The 19,142-nt window shown below is 49.4% G+C and overlaps 1 protein-coding gene across 3 annotated transcripts in view; it reads right to left on the bottom strand.

Moving 5' to 3' along the window:
- Positions 1–19,142, bottom strand: part of DBF4B (DBF4 zinc finger B) — a 42,418-nt gene that overhangs the window by 2,271 nt on the left and 21,005 nt on the right. For all 3 annotated transcript variants that reach the window (XM_032616466.1, XM_032616468.1, XM_032616467.1), the window contains 10 exons: positions 16,746–16,900; positions 13,338–13,523; positions 12,665–12,715; positions 11,788–11,875; positions 10,416–10,489; positions 8,391–8,424; positions 6,899–6,944; positions 4,477–4,593; positions 888–996; positions 625–749 (listed from right to left, as the gene is read on the bottom strand). In XM_032616466.1, the coding sequence (XP_032472357.1) occupies positions 625–749; positions 888–996; positions 4,477–4,593; positions 6,899–6,944; positions 8,391–8,424; positions 10,416–10,489; positions 11,788–11,875; positions 12,665–12,715; positions 13,338–13,523; positions 16,746–16,900 (985 nt within the window). The remainder of the gene's footprint in view (positions 1–624; positions 750–887; positions 997–4,476; positions 4,594–6,898; positions 6,945–8,390; positions 8,425–10,415; positions 10,490–11,787; positions 11,876–12,664; positions 12,716–13,337; positions 13,524–16,745; positions 16,901–19,142) is intronic.

Genomic DNA, 19,142 nt, shown 5'->3' with positions numbered 1-19,142 from the left:
CAGGTTAGAGGCTGTTCCGTTTATTAACTTCACACAGGAGGCTGTGCCCCTTGGTGGCTAGAGAAAGCAGCACAGGTCCCGGGTGTCCAACCTAAGCCCAGGGAGGCTGCCCGGGGTGGAGACTTGGGGTGGGAGGTGAAGCCACAGCTCCTTGGTGGGCAGCAGGGGGAAGCTGGGGCTCAGAGGGCCCTGGGATTCTGCTGAGTCCCCTGCAGTCCTTTCTGGGGGTGAACGTCGAGAGAAGCATTAAGATCCTCCTCTTCACCCACCTGGGAAGGACCCAGGAACCCCCTCCCCACTTCTAGGAGGCAGAAAGGCCCACGACCAGGCACATGGCGGGAAACAGCAGCTGAACGGCTCCTCCTGTGCCCCTAACTGTGGCGATGCCCGGGCGTTAAAAAGGGAGCCATACTCTGATCGGGGCCCATCCTGATCTGATCAGCTGACGCCACAAATGGAGGTCTTCCCCCACCCCAACCCCCCGAAACAAACGGACAGGAGATGGCGGGAAAGAAAGGGAAGGGATGCCATAGCCTGGTCCCTGCTGCCGCCAACCTGAGGGTCCTTCCCACCTCAGGGTGGTCGTGCCCGCCACCCGCAGCAGGGCGGCACGGCGGCGCTCACCCGGGGAGGCTGGCCTGGAAGGGGATGTCCGCGAAGCTGTGGCTCAGCTGGGCGATGATCCGATCCACTTCGGCGTACGGGCGGGCTTCCAGGGCAAAGCCCTGGTGCTGGGGGCTCTGAAGATGCTGCCCAGGGTGAGAGGAGGCAGGGACATTAGACCAGACCAGGGCGGGAGACAAGCGGACCAGGTGGGAGAGACCGGGCGGGGCAGGCGGCCTCAGGACAGGCTGGGAGCTGCTGTGTGTGGTGGGGAAGGAGCTCACCCCGCGCAGCTCCTCGAAGGCCTCTTGGCAGCACTCGCAGTACCCCTTCTTCCTCCTGGGCACCGTGCAGGCGGCCGATCGCCGGCTTGGCTCCTGGTCCCTGGCTTCTCTGGCGAGGGGACAGGGTGGGGGAAAGCGGTCACTGCTGGGGCCCTCAGAGCAGGAACTGCTGCTCCGGGGCCTGGAGCCCAGACCAGGGCAGGGGTGGACCAAAATGGCCAGAGCCGGGCAGGCACAGGCTGGCCTGCCTACACTTGGCCTCAGGAGAGGCAGCAAGGAAGGCGAGGCCTCCCTGTGAGTACCCCTTCTTAGCTCTGTCCTGTCCCTGCCCCCACATCTCAAACCACAGGTGAGGACGGCTGATGACTGGCAGCAAGAATCCCTGAGGACATTCCAGCTCTGCGCGCACACCCAAACCCATGTTCATTTGACCCGCACAGCTGCACCTTCACTGAGGACTTTCACATCTTTCTCGAACCTGACCTCTCCTCTGAATTTCAGTCCTGTATTTTTTTTTTGAGTTTTTTTTTTTTAATTGAAGTATAGCTCATTTGCAATGTTGTGTTAGTTTCTGCTATCGAGCAAAGTGATTCAGTTTATATATATGTGTGTGTGTATTTTTTCTTTTTCATACCCTTTTCCATTATGGTTTATTATAGGATAGTGAATATAGTTGCCTGTGCTATACAGTAGGACCTTCTTGTTTATCTATTTTATATACAGTAGTTTGTATCTGTGAATCCCAAACTCCTAAATTATCCCTCCTCCACCCCCTTTCCCCTTTGGTAACCATAAGTTTGTTTTCTATGTCTGAGTCTGTTTCTATTTTGTAAGTAAATTCATCTGTATTATTCTTTAGACTCAACATATAAGTGCTATCATGTGGTATTTGTCTTTCTCTACCTGATTTACTTCACTTAGTATGATAATCTCTAGGTCCACCTATGTTGCTGCAAATGGCATTATTTCAGTGTCTTTTATGGCTGAGCAGTATTCCACTGTGTGTGTGTGTGTGTGTGTGTGTGTGTGTGTGTGTGTGTGTGTGTACATCACATCTTCTTTAGCCATTCATCTGTGGATGGCCATTTAGGTTGCCTCCATGTCTTGGGACTGATGGATCATATGGCATCAAAACTAAAACTCTATTTTTAGTTTTTTAAGGAAACTCCATACTGTTTTCCACAGTGGCTACACCAATTTACATTCCCACCAACAGTACAGGAGGGTTCCCTTCCCTCCACACCCTCTCCAGCATTTATAATTTGTAGTCAGTCCTGCATTTTTTTTTTTTTTTTTTTTTTTTTTTTTTGCGGTAGGCGGGCCTCTCACTGTTGTGGCCTCTCCCGTTGCGGAGCACAGGCTCCGGACGCGCAGGCTCAGCGGCCACGGCTCACGGGCCCAGCTGCTCCGCGGCATGTGGGATCTTCCCGGACCGGGGCACGAACCTGTGTCCCCTGCATCGGCAGGCGGACTCTCAACCACTGCGCCACCAGGGAAGCCCCAGTCCTGCATTTTTAACAGCCTGTAGGGTATTGGTATTTGGCCGTCCCAGCAAACTCAACGGGTCCAAAATATTCCCCTAAGGACTTTCTAAGTATGACACAAAACCCAGGAAACAGAAAAAAGCTGAAAAATTCAACTACATGCAATTTTTAAAAATATATGCATGGCAGAAAACATAAACAAAGTTAAAACACAAACCATAAACTGGGGAGGACATTTATAACTAATAACATAGCAAAGGGCTCGTTTCTCTGAAACACAAAGGGCTCCTTACAAATCAGTAAGTAATCAATAACTGAATAGAAAAGTGGGCAAAGGATATGAAAAAGGTTTACACAAAAAGAAATTCAAATGATCAAACACAGGAAAACACACTTCAGCTCATTCATAAAAAGAAAAAAAATTAAAATTACAATTACACTGAGATACGGTTTTTAATCTATAAGATTGGCCGAAGTCAACAGGTCTGACAGCTCACAGTATTAGCCAAGGGGATAGGGAAACGGGCTCTGGTCCAGTGCGGGTGACAGTGTACCCTGGCATCACCTCCATGAAAAGCAATTTGGCCGCATTTCTCAAAATTACAAATGTAAGCACCCTTTGACCTGGCATTTCCACTTTTAGGAATTTATCCCACAAATATGCTTGAACAGTCACAAATTTACTCTGAACAAGACGACTCCCTGCAGCACTGTTTATGATAGCCAAAGACTGGAAATCATCTACGTGTCTGTTAAATAAAATACAGCAAATCCATACCATGGGATACCCTGCAGCCATTAAAGGGAATGAAGATGCTTTTTAGGTACTAATAGAAATTAATCTAAGATATATTAAGTGGAAAAGCAAGATCCAGCACAGGGAAGAATATTGTGAGAAGAGGGAACAAAGGATACACAATGTATTTATGTCCATAAACTCTCTCTGGAGAGAGACTCACAGTCTGGAGATTGGGGGATGGGTGTAGAATATAGGTTTTTCACTTTAAACCCTTTGTAACTCTTGAATTTTGAACCAAAATATAACAATTTTAAAATTAAAAAAAAATTTAACATTTCCTCCCACAGATTTTCTATGCACACCCCCAGAACGCTGTGCTACCCCCTCTCTGTTCCTCACATCTGGTCACCAAAGCTTCACTGCTTCACTGTCTTCCCTTTACAACCTGTCGGCTCCTCTGCCATCCCCAGGCCATCCCAGGCCGAGCACCCCGCCCAGGCCCAGCCCGGGCAGCCTCGTGACTTCCTCTCTGCTGTCCCTTGCACCTTCTGGGAAAGGGATGAGGGGCACCTGGACTTCACCCCAGCCTGTTCTTGCCTTCCTCTGCTTTCCATCTACTGCCACATTCCCTTTCTGTTTTTCTTACCATTAGCACTGTTTCCTGATCACGTGGCCCTTTTCTGCTGGTGGAAGCCACAGGTCCTCCTTGGCCCTGGGGACCCTCAGGCTGAACATCTGCCTTCTATTCTCCTGGTCTGTAAACTAACCCTGCGGCCCACAAGTTAGAAAGGGGCTGAGAAGGTGTCCAGGCCATCACCCGAACCACCTTCCTTCTGTGATTTGGTCAGTGAAGGTTCAAACTCTCACCCATCTGCAGAGTAGGAATACCGACCAGCATACAAGCCACTCTGGACCACATGGTGTGGCAGGTCCCCCAGATCCCCTGCCCCCATGTTTAGCCCAAAAGGCCTCGAACTTTGATGTGCACTGAAATCACATGGGGAGCCCACGAACATGCAGGTTTGGGGGCTCCATCACCAGAGACTGTGATTCTGTGAGTGTGGAGTCCAGGACCCTGCATTTTTAAAGGGACCCCAGGGGACTCTGATGAAGGTGGTCTATAATTCGAGTTTCAGAAAACGGCCTCTTGCCCTCTGGACACAAGTCAAATTCTTCAGTATGGATGGAAAGCACCAAATAAAATGGATGAACACTCCTGGTGTCTCTCTTCTCTGGGCTAAGTTCCCGGAATAGACCTCGCCTAAGGAGCTAACACATGGCCATTTCCAAATCTGACCAGCAGGCCCAACGGGGAGGACTTTGGCCTGGAACCAGCTCTTGGTACTCAGGAACCAGAAAGACCCACCTGGTATGGTGCGAGATGCCCGGAGTCGTCGGGGCCTCAAAGGGACTTGCGTCTTTGGGTCCCAGAAAAGAAATTTCGGGAAAGGATTTAAACTGATGGTGGAAAGGACGAAACTTCCTGAAACACAGAAAACTTCCACTTTGACTACAGTGGGGAAGTGGAAAGGGTGAGGAAGGGGGGCTGGCCCAACTCCCGAGAATTCCACTCTCACCTGCCCAACTTTTAAATTCTAGAACAATGCTCTCATCTGCCTTACTAGGTTAGATTAATATTTTAAATTAACACTCTTCCTGTCTACTTTCCAAGACTGTTTACACTTACTGCCTCCCCTGAATCCTGTAACCTCTGAGCTGAGCGGGGCAACGGTGTTACCCTGTTTTACACAAGAGGAAACAAAGCCCAAAAGGTTTTGTGACTTGCCCGAGGGCTCACAACCCATAAGTGGCCAGGTCCAGATGGGAAGCCACGTCTCCCAAATCCTGATCTAGTTCCTCCCATCTTTTCATTTTGTTTCTCGATCTTCACGTGACCTCTGAGGACTCTAGCCTGGCAGAATCTAAATGCAAGGATGTTTAACCCAGAGCAGTGATCTTCCTGTTCCATGAAGAGGAACATCTCTGCTCTGGGCTGGTCCTTTGTACTATCTGAGGGGTGGTGCTCTGGAAGGAAGAGAGGCACAGTGAAGGTTCTGGATAGTCAGACCTACACTGAGTGGTTTGGGGGGTTTGCTTCAAGTTGCTCACGTTCAGGAGACTTTCAGAGCCAGATCTGGCGATCTGTGGATACTCAGCAAACCCTGGGCACACCGTGTTGGGTTGCAGTGGCCGGTACTCCAGAGGAGAGCAGGCCCTGGGTTGCTGGGTGGCACAGTAAGAGCCCCGTGGGCTCAGGAGTGAATTAACAAATGAGTCTTCTCGGGGACTTCCCTGGTGGTCCAGTGGTTAAGACTCGGCGCTTCCACTGCAGGGGGCTCGGGTTCAATCCCTGGTCGGGGAACTAAGATCCTACAAGCCGTGCGGCACAGCCAAAAAAAAAGTCTTCTTGGACCCTGAAGGAGAAGGAGGCGCCCTTCACAGTCCTGCTACCCGCCTTTCGCCTCCTCCATGTTTCTTTGTTCCTGCTTAGGAGTCTGGAAAGTTGAGTTTGGTGTGGCTATGCTGGGCTTTGAAGACCGCCTGCTTTAGAACCACACATAAAAAAGGATCGTGAGAAAGCTCAGCTCCACTTGGATCTTGCCTACGATGCCAGGGGCACACAAACCCATGTACCCTGCTCCGGTTACCAGTGACACGGACTGTGCATGCCGTGTGCAGAGATACTGAGGCCCTGGTGGTGTCTCAGCCACTGCGTTGGAGTCATGACTACTTGACTTAGCTGGTTGTGAAGGGGCTGAGTGCGAAGGACGTGCCTCCCGGCCCACTGGAACAGCAGACGAGAGGGCATCCTTCCATCCCTGTGTTCTTTCTACTGGCTTTCGAGCTGCCAGAACCAACTCTGTACTGTGTACCGGTGCCATCTGGAGGACGGGCAGGCAGGCCAGGCTCCTGGGCCTGGGTCTCTAGCTGGCCTACCTGAGCTGAGGGACACAGAGAATTCTGGTGCAGGAGTTGCTGCTGGGTACATGTGGGCTTTTTCTCTTTTAAAAAAACTTTTTGGGTTAATTCTAGATTCTCACAGACTCCTGATCTAGTTTCTATGGAAGAGTCAGTGGTAACCCAGGTGGCTAACAGCTCATCAGGTTATCATCAATGTGACCTTCCTGCTCTAGGTAAGAAGGGGCCCTCGTGGGGGCAGACAGGGCAGAGTGGAGAGGGTGCCCGGCTGGATGTGGATTCTAGCTTTGGGCTAAGATTCATTAGGAAAGTGGCCGTGTTCATGTCCCTTAATTTCTCTGACCTCACTTTCCCCACTGGGAAGAGAATGGACTCTCCTCATGCCAGTTTTACCCAGGGCTGTCACAAGATAACATGTACCAGGAAAGGGTTTTACACAGCCAGACAGAAAGGCTTCATCAAGTACAAGGTGATCTGACAAGGGAACCCCAATATCACCCCAGAGATCTTCACTTCATCCAAGACGGTACTAGCACTAATACCAGCAATGATTCGGTATTGTCAGTGTACATGTGGGGGGAAACGAGGAGCAAAACTGAGCCCGGATGGGACACCATGGACTCACAAAAGCAGAGCATTAAAAGGAGGGAATTCACACACAGGATCATTGACCTCTGACTTATGACCAAGAGGAGTGCCGGCTGGGCACGGTGCCTCCTGAGAGGCACCGTGTGAGACTTTTCCATGACAGAGGGGACAAAGGGGCTTCCAGGGAAGACAAAAGTGCAGGGCTGAGGGGCTCCATGTCCCCATGGCAGCTTGGGACCCCCGAGTACCTCTCCTCCATGTGTGTCTGGTGGCCCACTCACCTGCTCTCATCTTCGACTTTGAGGAACGGTGCCTTCAGTCTGGCCACTGGAAGGAAGAGTGTGCCCGTTAGCCATCTGTCTGCTCCGGTGTGGGGCCTGAGCTCTACATGCAGGAAATGCTCAGGGAGGTGAGGCTCTGCCAAAGCCTAAAAGGCTCTCGGAGCTGGAACACTCGCCGCCCCGAGGTGCGCCTTTCCATTTGCAGAGCGAGGCACCCACTCTTAATTCCTCCAGCCTCTACCTGGGAGAGAGGCAGCAACTCTTGCGGGGAGAGGCTGCAGGGTGCCCGGGGTCCTAGGAGTGGGTGCTGGAGGCTGTCAACCTCGACCGTCAGAAACTTGGCTGCGTGGGAGAAACCTAGCCCCTGTTGATTTCTGCTAAAAGCCTCAGCTCCTTCCCAGACCTTTACTCCTGGTGTCTCAGAATCCCAAGGGGCCTGAGAACAGCTCCTAGACAGAATTCTCCATGAGGATCCTGGGTTTTTTTGAGGGGAGGAGCAGTGAGGAAGGGAGCTAAAGAGTGTTTCGAGGTCTTGGCAGAAGGGCAGGAAAAAAACATCAAAAGTGAAATCTGGTTCCTGAAAAAAACAGGGCAAAGGGGTGCTGAGAAGACAGATTTGGAGTCAATTAATCAAGAGATTCATCCCCTACTAGCTGCCTATCTGCACAGTTTACAGACTCTCTTAGGCATTATAAACCACTTCCACGCTCCCACAATGACCGGAAGTCCTGTCAAAGGGGAAGCCAAGGCACTGGAAGCCTGGGCAGAACCAAATCCCCAAAGAGGCTGGCCCCTCTCAGCTCCCAGACCCGCTCCAGGCCACCAGTGCCCAAACAGAAGCAGCCTTTCTCCTTGCGAAGCAGCAGATCCCATTAATTGCTTTTTGGGGCGACCTCTCGTCTTTCTAATTAACTGAGACAGTGATTAAAATCAATTCCCCTACAGATTTCCTTGGATTTCAAACGTGAGAGGTGCCAAGTGACTTTTCTTAGCTCCTGTTTGTGCACAAATAAATGCCACTTAAAGAGCATCTCTGGGAGGAACATCCAGGGGGAGAAACTCTCCTGCTGTCCAAGAGGAGCCGGGCCTATCATTCTGCCTGTCTGTCAGTTTCAGGGAGTCTGGCATTTCTGCAAGTGGTAGGCAGCTGTCAAAGTGCCCACCCCAAACTGCTCCTGAATCAGAAGGAAAAGGATGCTGAACTGCGATCAGTGACCGGGAACAGCCAGAGGATGCAGGAGCCAGAGCGACCGCCTGAGGTCTTGGCTCTAAAGAGAAGGCCCAGCCCAGCAGCCCGGGACTCGCTCATGGAGGCCTCTCTCCCACCACTCTCCGCTCCGAAGCTCAGGCCCTGGAAACACGATGGGGCCATACAACCTGGACTTGCTTCCTGCCGCAGAAAAGTGAGCAGATGCTGCCACAGAGGGAGTCGTGGGGAAGCATTTAGGGAGGGAGGGATGGCAATTAAATGAGGAAGAGCTATCACACTGACCTTTCCGTGTTCTTGACTCTGCTGGACATGTTCCCTAAATGGAAAGGGAAAATAGGTTAAGGATGTGAGGCAGCCGGGGGAGGGGGGGGTCGAGGAACTGGGCCCAGTGAGCCGAGTTGCCACCAGTCTGCCCCACTTAGCTTCCTGCCCACGGCTGGACTGTGAGCTGGAGCAGACCTCAGCACCACGGCTCCCTCCACCTCCCCAGGGACTTGAAGTGTGGTGAACTCTGTGCGTGAATCTCAACGGCAGCTGACTTTGTACAGGGAATGCAGGGCAGAGCAAAGAGCAAGGGCTAGGGGGCCGATGTGCGGAGTTCCCACTTAACTCTTTGGATGTGGCACAGATGAAATTCCAGCAGGTAACAGACCTGACGCAGAGTAGGTGCTTGCTAACGGCAGCCTGTATTTTCTAGGCATGGCTACCATTTCAGGGCAGCTGATAGGAAAAGGGTGAAGACAACACCTCTTGCTTACGGTGCCCTACCTTGCATACCCTGACTGTGTTTGTCAAAACCGACTTTTAGGGGACTTCCGTGGTGGCACAGTGGTTAGGAATCCGCCTGCCGATGCAGGGGACACAGGTTTGAGCCCTGGTCCGGGAAGATCCCACATGCTGAGGAGCAGCTAAGCCCGTGCGCCACAACTACTGAGCTTGTGCTCTAGAGCCTGCAAGTCACAACTACTGAGCCCATGTGCCACAACTACTGAAGCCCGTGCGCCTAGAGCCCGTGCTCCACAACAAGAGAAGCCACTGCGATGAGAAGCCTGTGCACCACCACAAGGAGTAGCCCCCGCTTGTTGCAACTAGAGAAAGCCCGCATGCAGCAACGAAGGCCCATGCAGCCAAAAATAAATAAATAAAATAAACAAAAAAACCCACAACAAACCAACTTTTAGGCCAAGGTCAAACAAAGCTAATATTAAAAACCAAATGGAACAAGTTTTTAAAAATCAGTTAAAGAGTTGGGAGGGTGCGGATAGGATGAGAGATCCAACGGCTCCATGACTGTCTGCGCCTCTGGGCCCGAGGAGGTTCCAGATTCTCCTCCAGGCCACACTGCCGGGGCAAACACAGCCCAAAGAAGCCTTCCACCTGCCCTCACCTATTAGCAGATTGCACCCAGAACTTGCTCCGAAAGGGTCCCAAGTAACTACAAAAGAGATTATTAAGCAAACAAAGTAAAAATACTATGTATTCGCGTAAAAGGGGGGAATTTTGACGTATCTGCTTGTAGATGCTTGGAGTCCTGGAAGGACATTTGAGAAACTGTTCACATTGTGGACCTCAGGGAGGGAGCTCGGTGGCAGGGGAGCAGGAGTTGGAGGGGAACGAGACTTTCATTGTATACTTTTCCCAAATGCGAGCAATGTAAATCTACGTAGCAGCGGCACCAAGACCCTAAAGATGCCCAAACCAGAGGGGCTGGGGCGAGGGGCGTCGAGGCTGAGCACGCCATCTGGTTTGGATGTGGTTCTGCTCCTGGGTATCAGGCCTTGGATGGACCTGTAGGGCTTAACTTTTCCTCGGATTCAGGCTGGGTGAACACCCCGTGGCTTTAAATCAGCCCGGCTCTCTTGACGTGATACACATCAATTTCTAACTCCAGCAAAGGAAGGAAAAGCCAAACAAGAATTGGGAATATGGCAGCTACTTCCAACACCATCACCCCACTGCCACCACCCGTGCAATCTGTAGGCTCATTCCCGGGCCAAGAGCCATCCTCAGAAGGGCAGGCTGGCCAGCAGGCCAGGAGTGTTTATGTTTTATCCAGGCCAGGACTACCCGCAGGCAGTCCACAGCCCAGGCTGCAACGAATGCCTCAGTGTAGCATGGGGGATGCGCAGGTAGCACAGGGAAGAGAGAAGACAGGGCAACGCAGGGCTGTGAGCACCAGGGATGAGCTGACCGAGAGGCCGAGCTCCTCTCGGTCGAGGCCAGAAGGAGGTGGCTGGAGTGGGTCCTGGGTTTACCAGCGTTGTCACAGACTTTACTGTTGCCCTTCAGTTCAGGGGAATGACCTACCTCTGGCTCCTTTGGCCCTTGCTTCTTCACACATGGCGCATCAAGAGACAGCTGCTGTACGTGCATCACCATCGCTGTGGAGGAAACAGAGGGCTGCAGCCAAGGCTCCCTCTCCTCATCTCCCCAGCACAGCCCCACCGTGGGGCTGGGGGACTAAACTTCTCACCCGGCCTGGCGTGCTGGATCACACCAGCCTTGCCTGCCACCTTCTGGCTACGTGTCATCTCTGCACCTGCTGATAATAAAAGAGAGGGCTGGGTCCTCTATCCCTGGAAAAGTACCTAAGCTGGCTTCATGCTCCTTTGGAGCACTGAATACAAGTCTTGAACAGGAGGTGCCTTATGACCCATAAAGAGCTTTAAGGTACTACTGAAGAGCGGCTTCTGTGGGGGAGACCAAGCCATGGCAGTTTCTCAGATGCACCCTTAGGTGGCAGACCCAGCAGGGGCTACACATGCTGCGGCTTCTCAAATACACGGAAGGCAGGAAATTAGATCAAGTCAGAAATGGCCGGTTTTCCAGCGGCGATGGAACCCCCCAGCACCCCAGACCAGGATCTTCCCCAGCACAGTTCCCGACCACCCGCACCCCCCCCAACCGACCACAGATCTAGGGCTGGATCTGGACCATCCCCCTTCAATGGGTCAGAGAAAAAACCCCAGACTCAAAGTGCAGCTGGGTGTGAGGGCTGGCTGCAGATTCAAGACAGCTATTCTCATGTAAATTTACTATAACCTGCAAACAGGTGGTTATAGTGTGAGGCAACCCTAGAGGAAAGAACGAACATGAAATTTAGTTGAGCCAAAATAGGTGGGAATGTGAGCCACACTATTCACTCCTGGTGAGACTATGGATAATTTACTTAATCCACTCTCTGAGGCTCAATTTCCTCATCTGTACAATGGGCAGAAGACTGCGGTGAGGAGGATTAAATAAGGCGATTCCTAGCACAGCGGAAATACCTGATAAGGGGTCATGGATATTAGGATTTGTTTCTTATTTGTAAAACAGGATCGTCACAGCAGCTGAGGAGGGCTGTCCAGTGGGTTAAACAAAGCAGCCTCCCCAGCGCCCGCGCTCTGCTACTGCTCGTGCTGCTCCCCACGCCCTACCCCCCACCGTAGCAGAGCCGCACGCTAAGTAACTGAGGACATCTGGCTTCAACTAGGACACGGCTCCGGTCCCCATCACAGCCGAGGTTCCCAGACAAAGTCGGCAACCCTCCCCTCCGCAGGCCCCGGGCAGGAAGGGTACCGTCCACGTGGAGAATCCGCACTCCCCTCCCCTCCGCAGGCCCCGGGCAGGAAGGGTACCGTCCACGTGGAGAATCCGCACTCCCCTCCCCTCCGCAGGCCCCGGGCAGGAAGGGTACCGTCCACGTGGAGAATCCGCACTCCCCAGGAGCGGGCGTTGCTCAGGAGGCTGCTGCCGCGCCTGCCACCGCCTCCGCCGCTGCTGCCCTGGAAAGACAAGCCAAGTCAGGCAGGAGCATGAGACCCCCCAAGGCCTGAACACCAGGGGACAGGCTGGCCTCGCTTCTGGGAGCCCCGGGTCATCCATGTGCGGGGTTGTTGTGTGGGGCGGGGCGGACAGGGGCGAGAGCACAGGGCCTGGACAGTTGATCCCAACCCCTGGGAAGACCCTCTCCTCTGCACGGGCTGGCCACATGGGGAGGGCACGGACTGCTGATCTGCCTATAGGCTCTGCTCTGGCCACCTTGGGACCAGAAGGACACAATAAACACCAGTGACAGTCACCATCATCGAGCAGGAAACTACGCTGGCTGGCCGAGTCCGGCGACACCACCCTCCCGCGTCACAGCCACAGCCAAGGCACCCATTGATGGCACCTGAACTACTCCTTTGCAAGGTCACCTTAACTCCTCCTCCTGCCACTTCACTGTAATGGCCCTGGATTCTCACAAAAAGGATAAACAGCTACTTGTGAAAGCCGTACAAAGTCTGACACGTGCCACAGCGTTTCTCCCAAGTTCTCTTGGGAGGCCCTGGAGCTGGAAAGATCATGGAGTCAAATCCTGGCTCTACCACCTCCACCCTGGGTGACTCTGGGCAGATTACTTAACTTCTCTGAGCCCCACTTCCTTGTTTGTAAGGAGAAAATCTCGACAATTCTACACATCTGCCTGGGTGTGCCTTTTGTGTTAGTGCTTCAGAAGAACCTCCGGAGGCAAGGCTGACTCCGTCCCTGTGCCAGAGACACCGGCTTCCAGCCCGTCCCCCTCAGCTCACCTGGTTCCTGATGGCCTTCTGCAGGAGCTCCTTCCCTCTGCTCAGAGGCACCTGGCGGAAGAGAGGAGCCATGGGGGCAGCTGTGGAGACCACCTGTGCACAAACAGATGTTTCCACGGGGGCTGGCAAGGACGTCTGGGAGTCACATCCCTCGGAAAGCTGGGAGCAGTGACAGCTGAGGAGTGGCAGAAGTGAGAGCCCGGAGAACCTTCCAGAGGTAAAGGTAAAGCCACACTCAAGTTCAGGTCACCCACAGGGAGCTGCAGCCCAGGCAGCTTGGAGCCTGGTGAAGGGCATTCTGAATTCACCCAAGATCAAGCGTTACAAATGTCCTGAGACCTCTCTTGAAGAGCCCGCACTCCCCAGCAGACAAGCTTCGGCCAATCCAACAAGCCCTCTCTGGTTTACAGAGGACGCTCCTACCGCTTCTGAGCCTCGGACTCTGAAGTCCCAGAAAAAGTGACCGTGTATCACAGAAGGGAGGGCATGGGGATAGCATGTCGCTGAGGTGTGTGGATCCAGAGCTGTGATAAGACAGTTTCAGCCCCTGAATTCAAATATGAGATTAAAATAAACCAGATGAAACTAAAACCAGAAACTGCCGGAGCGGGCTCACCAAGGCCTGCTTCCTTCGTTTATCAGACCCACACTTCCTTCCCCACGAGGTTCTTACCGAGTCCACAGCTTTCTGTGCGGGGCTGGCACGGCTGCCTTTTGGGTTGGCTACGGACAGTGTTTCCACTCTGACCTCGCTGGGGCTGGGGCAGCCTCTGTGACTTGTCCCGCTGCTCTCGACCTTTGCCTCCCTGCGGCTGGACACGATGTAGCTTACTTCTTTGCTCAGAAACCCCTCAATTACCTGAAACCAGATCACAGAGGTGGCTAAAACCCAAAAGGCAGAAGTAGAATCATCAATATCGAGAGGTAGGGGAAGGAAATCTTGGCTGCCAGAAGTTCTAGAATCAATGTCTTTAAATAGACCAAATGCAGTTCAGTGCCAGGCCCCCAAGAAGACATCATCCTGAAATATAACAGGGTTTATATATATATATATATATATATATATATATAAAACACAGGTTCTTGTCTCCAGAACTGCAGCTCCTCCTGACCCAGCAGCAGAAGCCTGGAGGCTCTGAGTATTTGACTAGTTTGAGTTTGCATGGAGTGAGAGCACACTGAAGTGATTGGAGAAGATAAGAACTTGGCTAAGCCATGATTTTGCTGTGAAGATACACTGGGACATCCAGACGCTGCATCGGTAATCTTGACCACCCTACCAAAAGGAGCCTGAAACAAAAATGGGTTTTGGCTATGACTCAGCTGCCTAAATACCTGCTCATCCTACCTGTGAGCCCGTCACGGCACTGAGAGGCTCTGACTCATCTTGCATCCCAAGAACCCAACACAGTGCCAGAAACGCAATGACAAAACTCATGTCTGTGGGAAGAAGAAAAGACGGAAATGAGCAGTAGTGAGCTGGCAAATGCTTAATGACCAACTCTCCGGGTGAAAAAACCCGCTTTGTAGCATCTGCCGATTTCTGTGGGGTAAGATACTACTGTGGCTGATTGCAAGCTACCAGATGACATCAACGAATGTGGAACTGGAAAGAGATGGTAACAATTGGTTCCCGTGAGCCAGTAGCTGCCAGCTCCAGCACACCTGTGAAAGTAAGGATGGATGATCTCTCTGAAGTGTGACTGGATGAGAAACCTGACACTTAGGTTTAAAAAAAAAAGTTTAGGTTCCTCAAAAAGCTAAACATGGATTACCACATGACCCAGCAATTCCGCTCCGAGGTATACACCCAACAGAATTGAAAACAGGGACTCGAATGGATGCTTGTTCACCAATGTTCACTGCAGCATTATTCATAATAGCTAAAAAGCAGAAACAACCCGAGTGTCCATCAATGGATGAATAGATAAGCAAAATGTGGTTTATCCATACAATGGAGCATTATTCAGCCATGAGAAAGAAGTGAAGCTCTGATCTATTCTACAACATGGGTGAACCTTGAAAACTTTATGCTAAAGTGTAATAAGCCAGACACAAAAGGACAAACATCAGTGATTCCACTGATATGAGGTATCTAGAATGGGCAAATTCAGAAACATAATGTAGATTCGCGCTACGGGGGCTAGGGGGAGGTGAAATGGGAAGTTACTGCTTAAAGGTTACAGAGTTTCTGTTTGGGGTGAAAAAAGTTTTGGAAACAGATAGCGATGGTTATACAACAGGATGAATATAATTAATGCCAATGAACTTAAAAGAATGAATTTATAAATGGTTAAAAAGGCATATTTTATGTCATATACATTTTATCACAATTTTAAAAAATCTTTAAAGCTATGGCTTGAAGGAGTGTGCCTATCTTCTGTAATATGGCAAAAAGATGATTTCAGGGCCACACGTTCCTCCCATCCCAACAAACCCACTCCCTTGACTTTGCTGTTCCTCCCATCAGGAGATGGAGCCTATCTGTCCACTCCCTTGAATTGGACTCCTTTTGACCAACAGAATGTGATGAAAGTAATACGTGTGAGTTCTACAGCCTCAAGAGACCTTATAGCTTCTCCCTTCATCTTCTGGGAAAGCTGCCCTAAGACCACCTTGTACATTAGCTGGTCTAGCTCACTGTATGTACATATGATGGTATATATACATATGACGTATGTAAGACACTTCTCATACAATGTATGAAAAGTCACATAGAGGCAGCCAGCACCAACAGCCAGCTGTGTGAGTGAGGTCATCTCTGGTCCTTCCAGCCCAGCTGACCCTGCAGCCGAACGCAGCTGCAGGTGTGAGCCCTTATGAAACCAGCAGAGAAAGCACTCAGCCAGTACACAGAACAGTGAGAAACAATAAATAGTTTTAAGCCTAAGTTCTGGGGTGGTTTTTTACACAGCAAAGGCTAAATGAAAGAACAGACTGAAAGTTCAACATGTAATTTTGGGCTGGTTTGGGTGTATAATCCTCATTCTGTCCATCCCCATTGCTGAGTTTCTATATCCCTGAGTTTCCATTCGTTTGATGGCAAAGAGCCTCTGCATTCTGATCCTATTCATGCAATTTCCCCAGTTACCTGCCTCTTTTGGGCCAAGTGTTACCATCCTATTTTCTAAACACAGAAATACCCCTGTCAACTCCTTACTAAAAGTACTGTATGATGTGCTCTAGAAAATACTGTAATGGACTCAGATACAGCAAATGCTTTTACCCAAGTTGTTCACCACAGTACTATTTATAGGAGCTAAAATTCAGAAATAATCTAAATGCCCATAGGTTAACTGTTAAATAAATTAATAATTTACTCAAAAGGATATTATATACTCATTACAAAGAATGTCCATAAGGGGTAAGAATGATAGGAAAGTGCTAATGCTTTAAGGTTATGGGCAAAAAGTTGGTAATCAAAAATGTATTCATGATCATAGCTACACAGAAAATAAGCATTAAATAAAATAAAGTAGATGAGTGGTTATACAGGGTTGGGAGTGTTGAGGGAAATGGGGAGTGACTGATGATAGGCATAGGTCTTTTTTTGGGGGGGGCTGATGAAAATGTTCTAGAATTGACTGTGTAATCACACAATTTGCACATCTCTGTGAATACACTAAGAACCATTGAACTGTATATTTTAAATGGGTGAATTGTATGGTATGTGAATTATATCTCAATAAAGCCACGAGAGAGAGAGAGAGAGAGAGAGAGAGAGAGAGAGAGAAAAGAAAAGAGAAGGGAAGGGGAGGGAAGGGGAGGGGAGGGGAGGGGAGGGGAGGGGAGGGGAGGGGAGGGAGAAAAGAATCCACAAGAAAATAAATATATCACAATGATGGTTGTTACTTGAACAGTTCCATGTTCTCCAAAGTCTCTAGAATGAACAGATATTACTTTTCCAATTAGGGAACAAATTTAACTTTATTTTTAAAAAATGGTTTATACTTAAATTGCTTTGGAAAATGTAGTGATACCCCTGAAAATACCTGGAGGTCACAGATATAATCCCTCTCCAGCTCCTGCCCTACAACGCACAAAGGCACATGGTACCACAGGAGAGAAGCAGGTTACATACCCCACCCAGCTGCTGGATGGCCCCCGTCAAAAACTGGAGGTTCTTGCCAGCGGGCAGATCCAAGTAAAAGGACTTTCCAGAAAAGGGCTGCCTCCCAGCATCCGGTGAGCTCTTCTGGCATTTTCCCAGACAACTGGAAACTCCTAGCTGAGCCCCTAGAAAACAACAACAAAGGGGAGCAAAGTGAGAAGCCTGAGGTAAGAGAGAGTCCTGCAGGTCAGTCAGCCCTCGCAAACAGCCCCCGCATCATGGCACCTGGCCAGGCCTCGGGCACCCATCCACCAAGGTGGACGTGAGACTTGTGTTCCTGTCCTCGGGAAGCCCAGATGCGGAGAAACCCAACCCTCATACATGGATGGTGGGAATGTAAAATGGTGCAGCCACTTTAGAAAACAGTGTGGCAGTTTCTCAAAAGGTTAAGTATAGAGTTAACACGAAACCCAGCAATTCCACTCCTAGGCATACCCCCAGGAGAAATGAAAACATACTTCCAAATAAAACTTGGGCAAGAATGTTCACAGCAGCATTATTCATTTTGGCCCCAAAGTGGAAACAATTCAAATGTAAATAAAATGGTAGGCAAAATGTGGTCTATCCATACGATGGAATATTATTTGGCAATAAAAACAAATGAACTGTGGACACAGGCTACAGCAACAGGCTACAGTTCTGAACCTCAGAAATATGCTGAGTAAGAAAAGCCTGACACAAAAGACCACATACTGTAAATTACATTTTTATGAAATGTTCAGAAAAGGAAAATTAGAGACAGAAATTAGATTAGTGGCTGCTTAGGGCTGGGGGTGGGGATGAGGAGTGTTTGCAAACTGGCATGAGGTTCTTTCTGGGGTGATGGAAATATTCTGCAATTAGATTGTTGTGTTAACTGCACAACTCTGTAAATTACCTAAAAAGCATTGCAAGTGTATATTTGCAACAAATGAATTTTACAGTATGTAAATTATAACTCAATCAAGCTAAAAAAACCTCACCTCAATGAACATACCTTTGAGAATTGTGCATTTCATTGTATACACGTTTTACATTAAAAGGAAAAAAACTACAAACAAGTATGGAATTCTGGTCAATGAAATGCATGCTGAATTATTATAATGTCTACAAATTACTTGAAGTGTGTCAAAAAAAGATGGACAGATATGTGATAAAACAAATGTATTAAAATGTCAGTCATAGGGAATTCCCAGTGGTTAGGACTTGGTGCTTTCACAGCCAGGGCATGTGTTCATACCCTGGTCAGGGAACTAAGATCCCAAAACCCGCGTGGTGCGGCCAAAAAAACAACAAAACAAAACAAACAAAAACACATACACACACACACACACACACACAAAACAAATAAAATGTCAATGGTAAAATCTAAGTGGTGTGTCTGTGCTCACTGTTACTTTCAACTTTGTTGCAGGTTTGAAAACTTTCACAACAAAATGTTAACATTTGAAGAGATAAAAAGGATTCAAGAGAAGGTGGCAAATATTGAAGATAAGCACAGAAGTTCTAATATACAGATAATCAGAGTCTCTGAAGACAAAAACTAAAACAAACAAAAACACCCAGAATACTAAAAACTCTAAAATCTTTCCTGAAATAAAAATACATATTTGAAACTAACATATTGAAAGAGCATGACACATACTTCAAAAAATTGACCCAGAATAGCTGATACCAAGATATAGTTAGTAAAACTGCTGGACTTTAAATGAGGGGTTTGGACCTGATTTTATTTTTAAAAAATATTTATTTATTTATTTGGCTGCGCTGGGTCTTAGTTGCGGCACGTGGGATCTTCATTGCCGTGTGCGGGATCTTTTAGTCGAGGCATGCAGGATCTAGTTCCCTGGCCAGGGATTGAACCCGAGCGCCCTGCATTGGGAGCGCAGAGTCTTAGCCACTGGACCACCAGGGAAGTCCCATGGACCTGGTATTTTTTAAAATCTTCTAAAACTCTTCGATTCCATGAATTCCTGAATTTTTCCTATCTACCAGCCAGACAGACTTTTGATTGAACCTCCTCAGTTAAACCCTGCTTGCCCTGATGAGATACTGTTTCTCTTTCTCTGAGTTCCACATTACTGATTGTCTGTCCTCTTAGTATTTTCAGCTTCATATTCTTGTTTACTCACTCCTTCAGGTCCACCTCTGACCTCCCCAGTAGACTGGGAACTATTTTGGGAAGAGTCCTCTGACTTACACATCATTATCATTCCCATAATGCTTAAACCAGATCCTGCTCTCCCATCCTCAGCTGGCACCTGACCCTCAAGCACTTACCTTCTGGTCCCATAAACCACCCTTTTCCTGAAAGTCCTAGGTATATAGAGACAGAAAATACTGGAAAGTCAGCTTGGTATTTTACAGAAAAGGCCTTTGTTCTGAGTC

The sequence above is a fragment of the Phocoena sinus genome, chromosome 20 (assembly GCF_008692025.1).
Source record: "Phocoena sinus isolate mPhoSin1 chromosome 20, mPhoSin1.pri, whole genome shotgun sequence".
Lineage (NCBI taxonomy): Eukaryota > Metazoa > Chordata > Mammalia > Artiodactyla > Phocoenidae > Phocoena > Phocoena sinus.
Note: the sequence above shows the minus strand (reverse complement) of the source record. Positions and strands in the feature narration are given on the sequence as shown.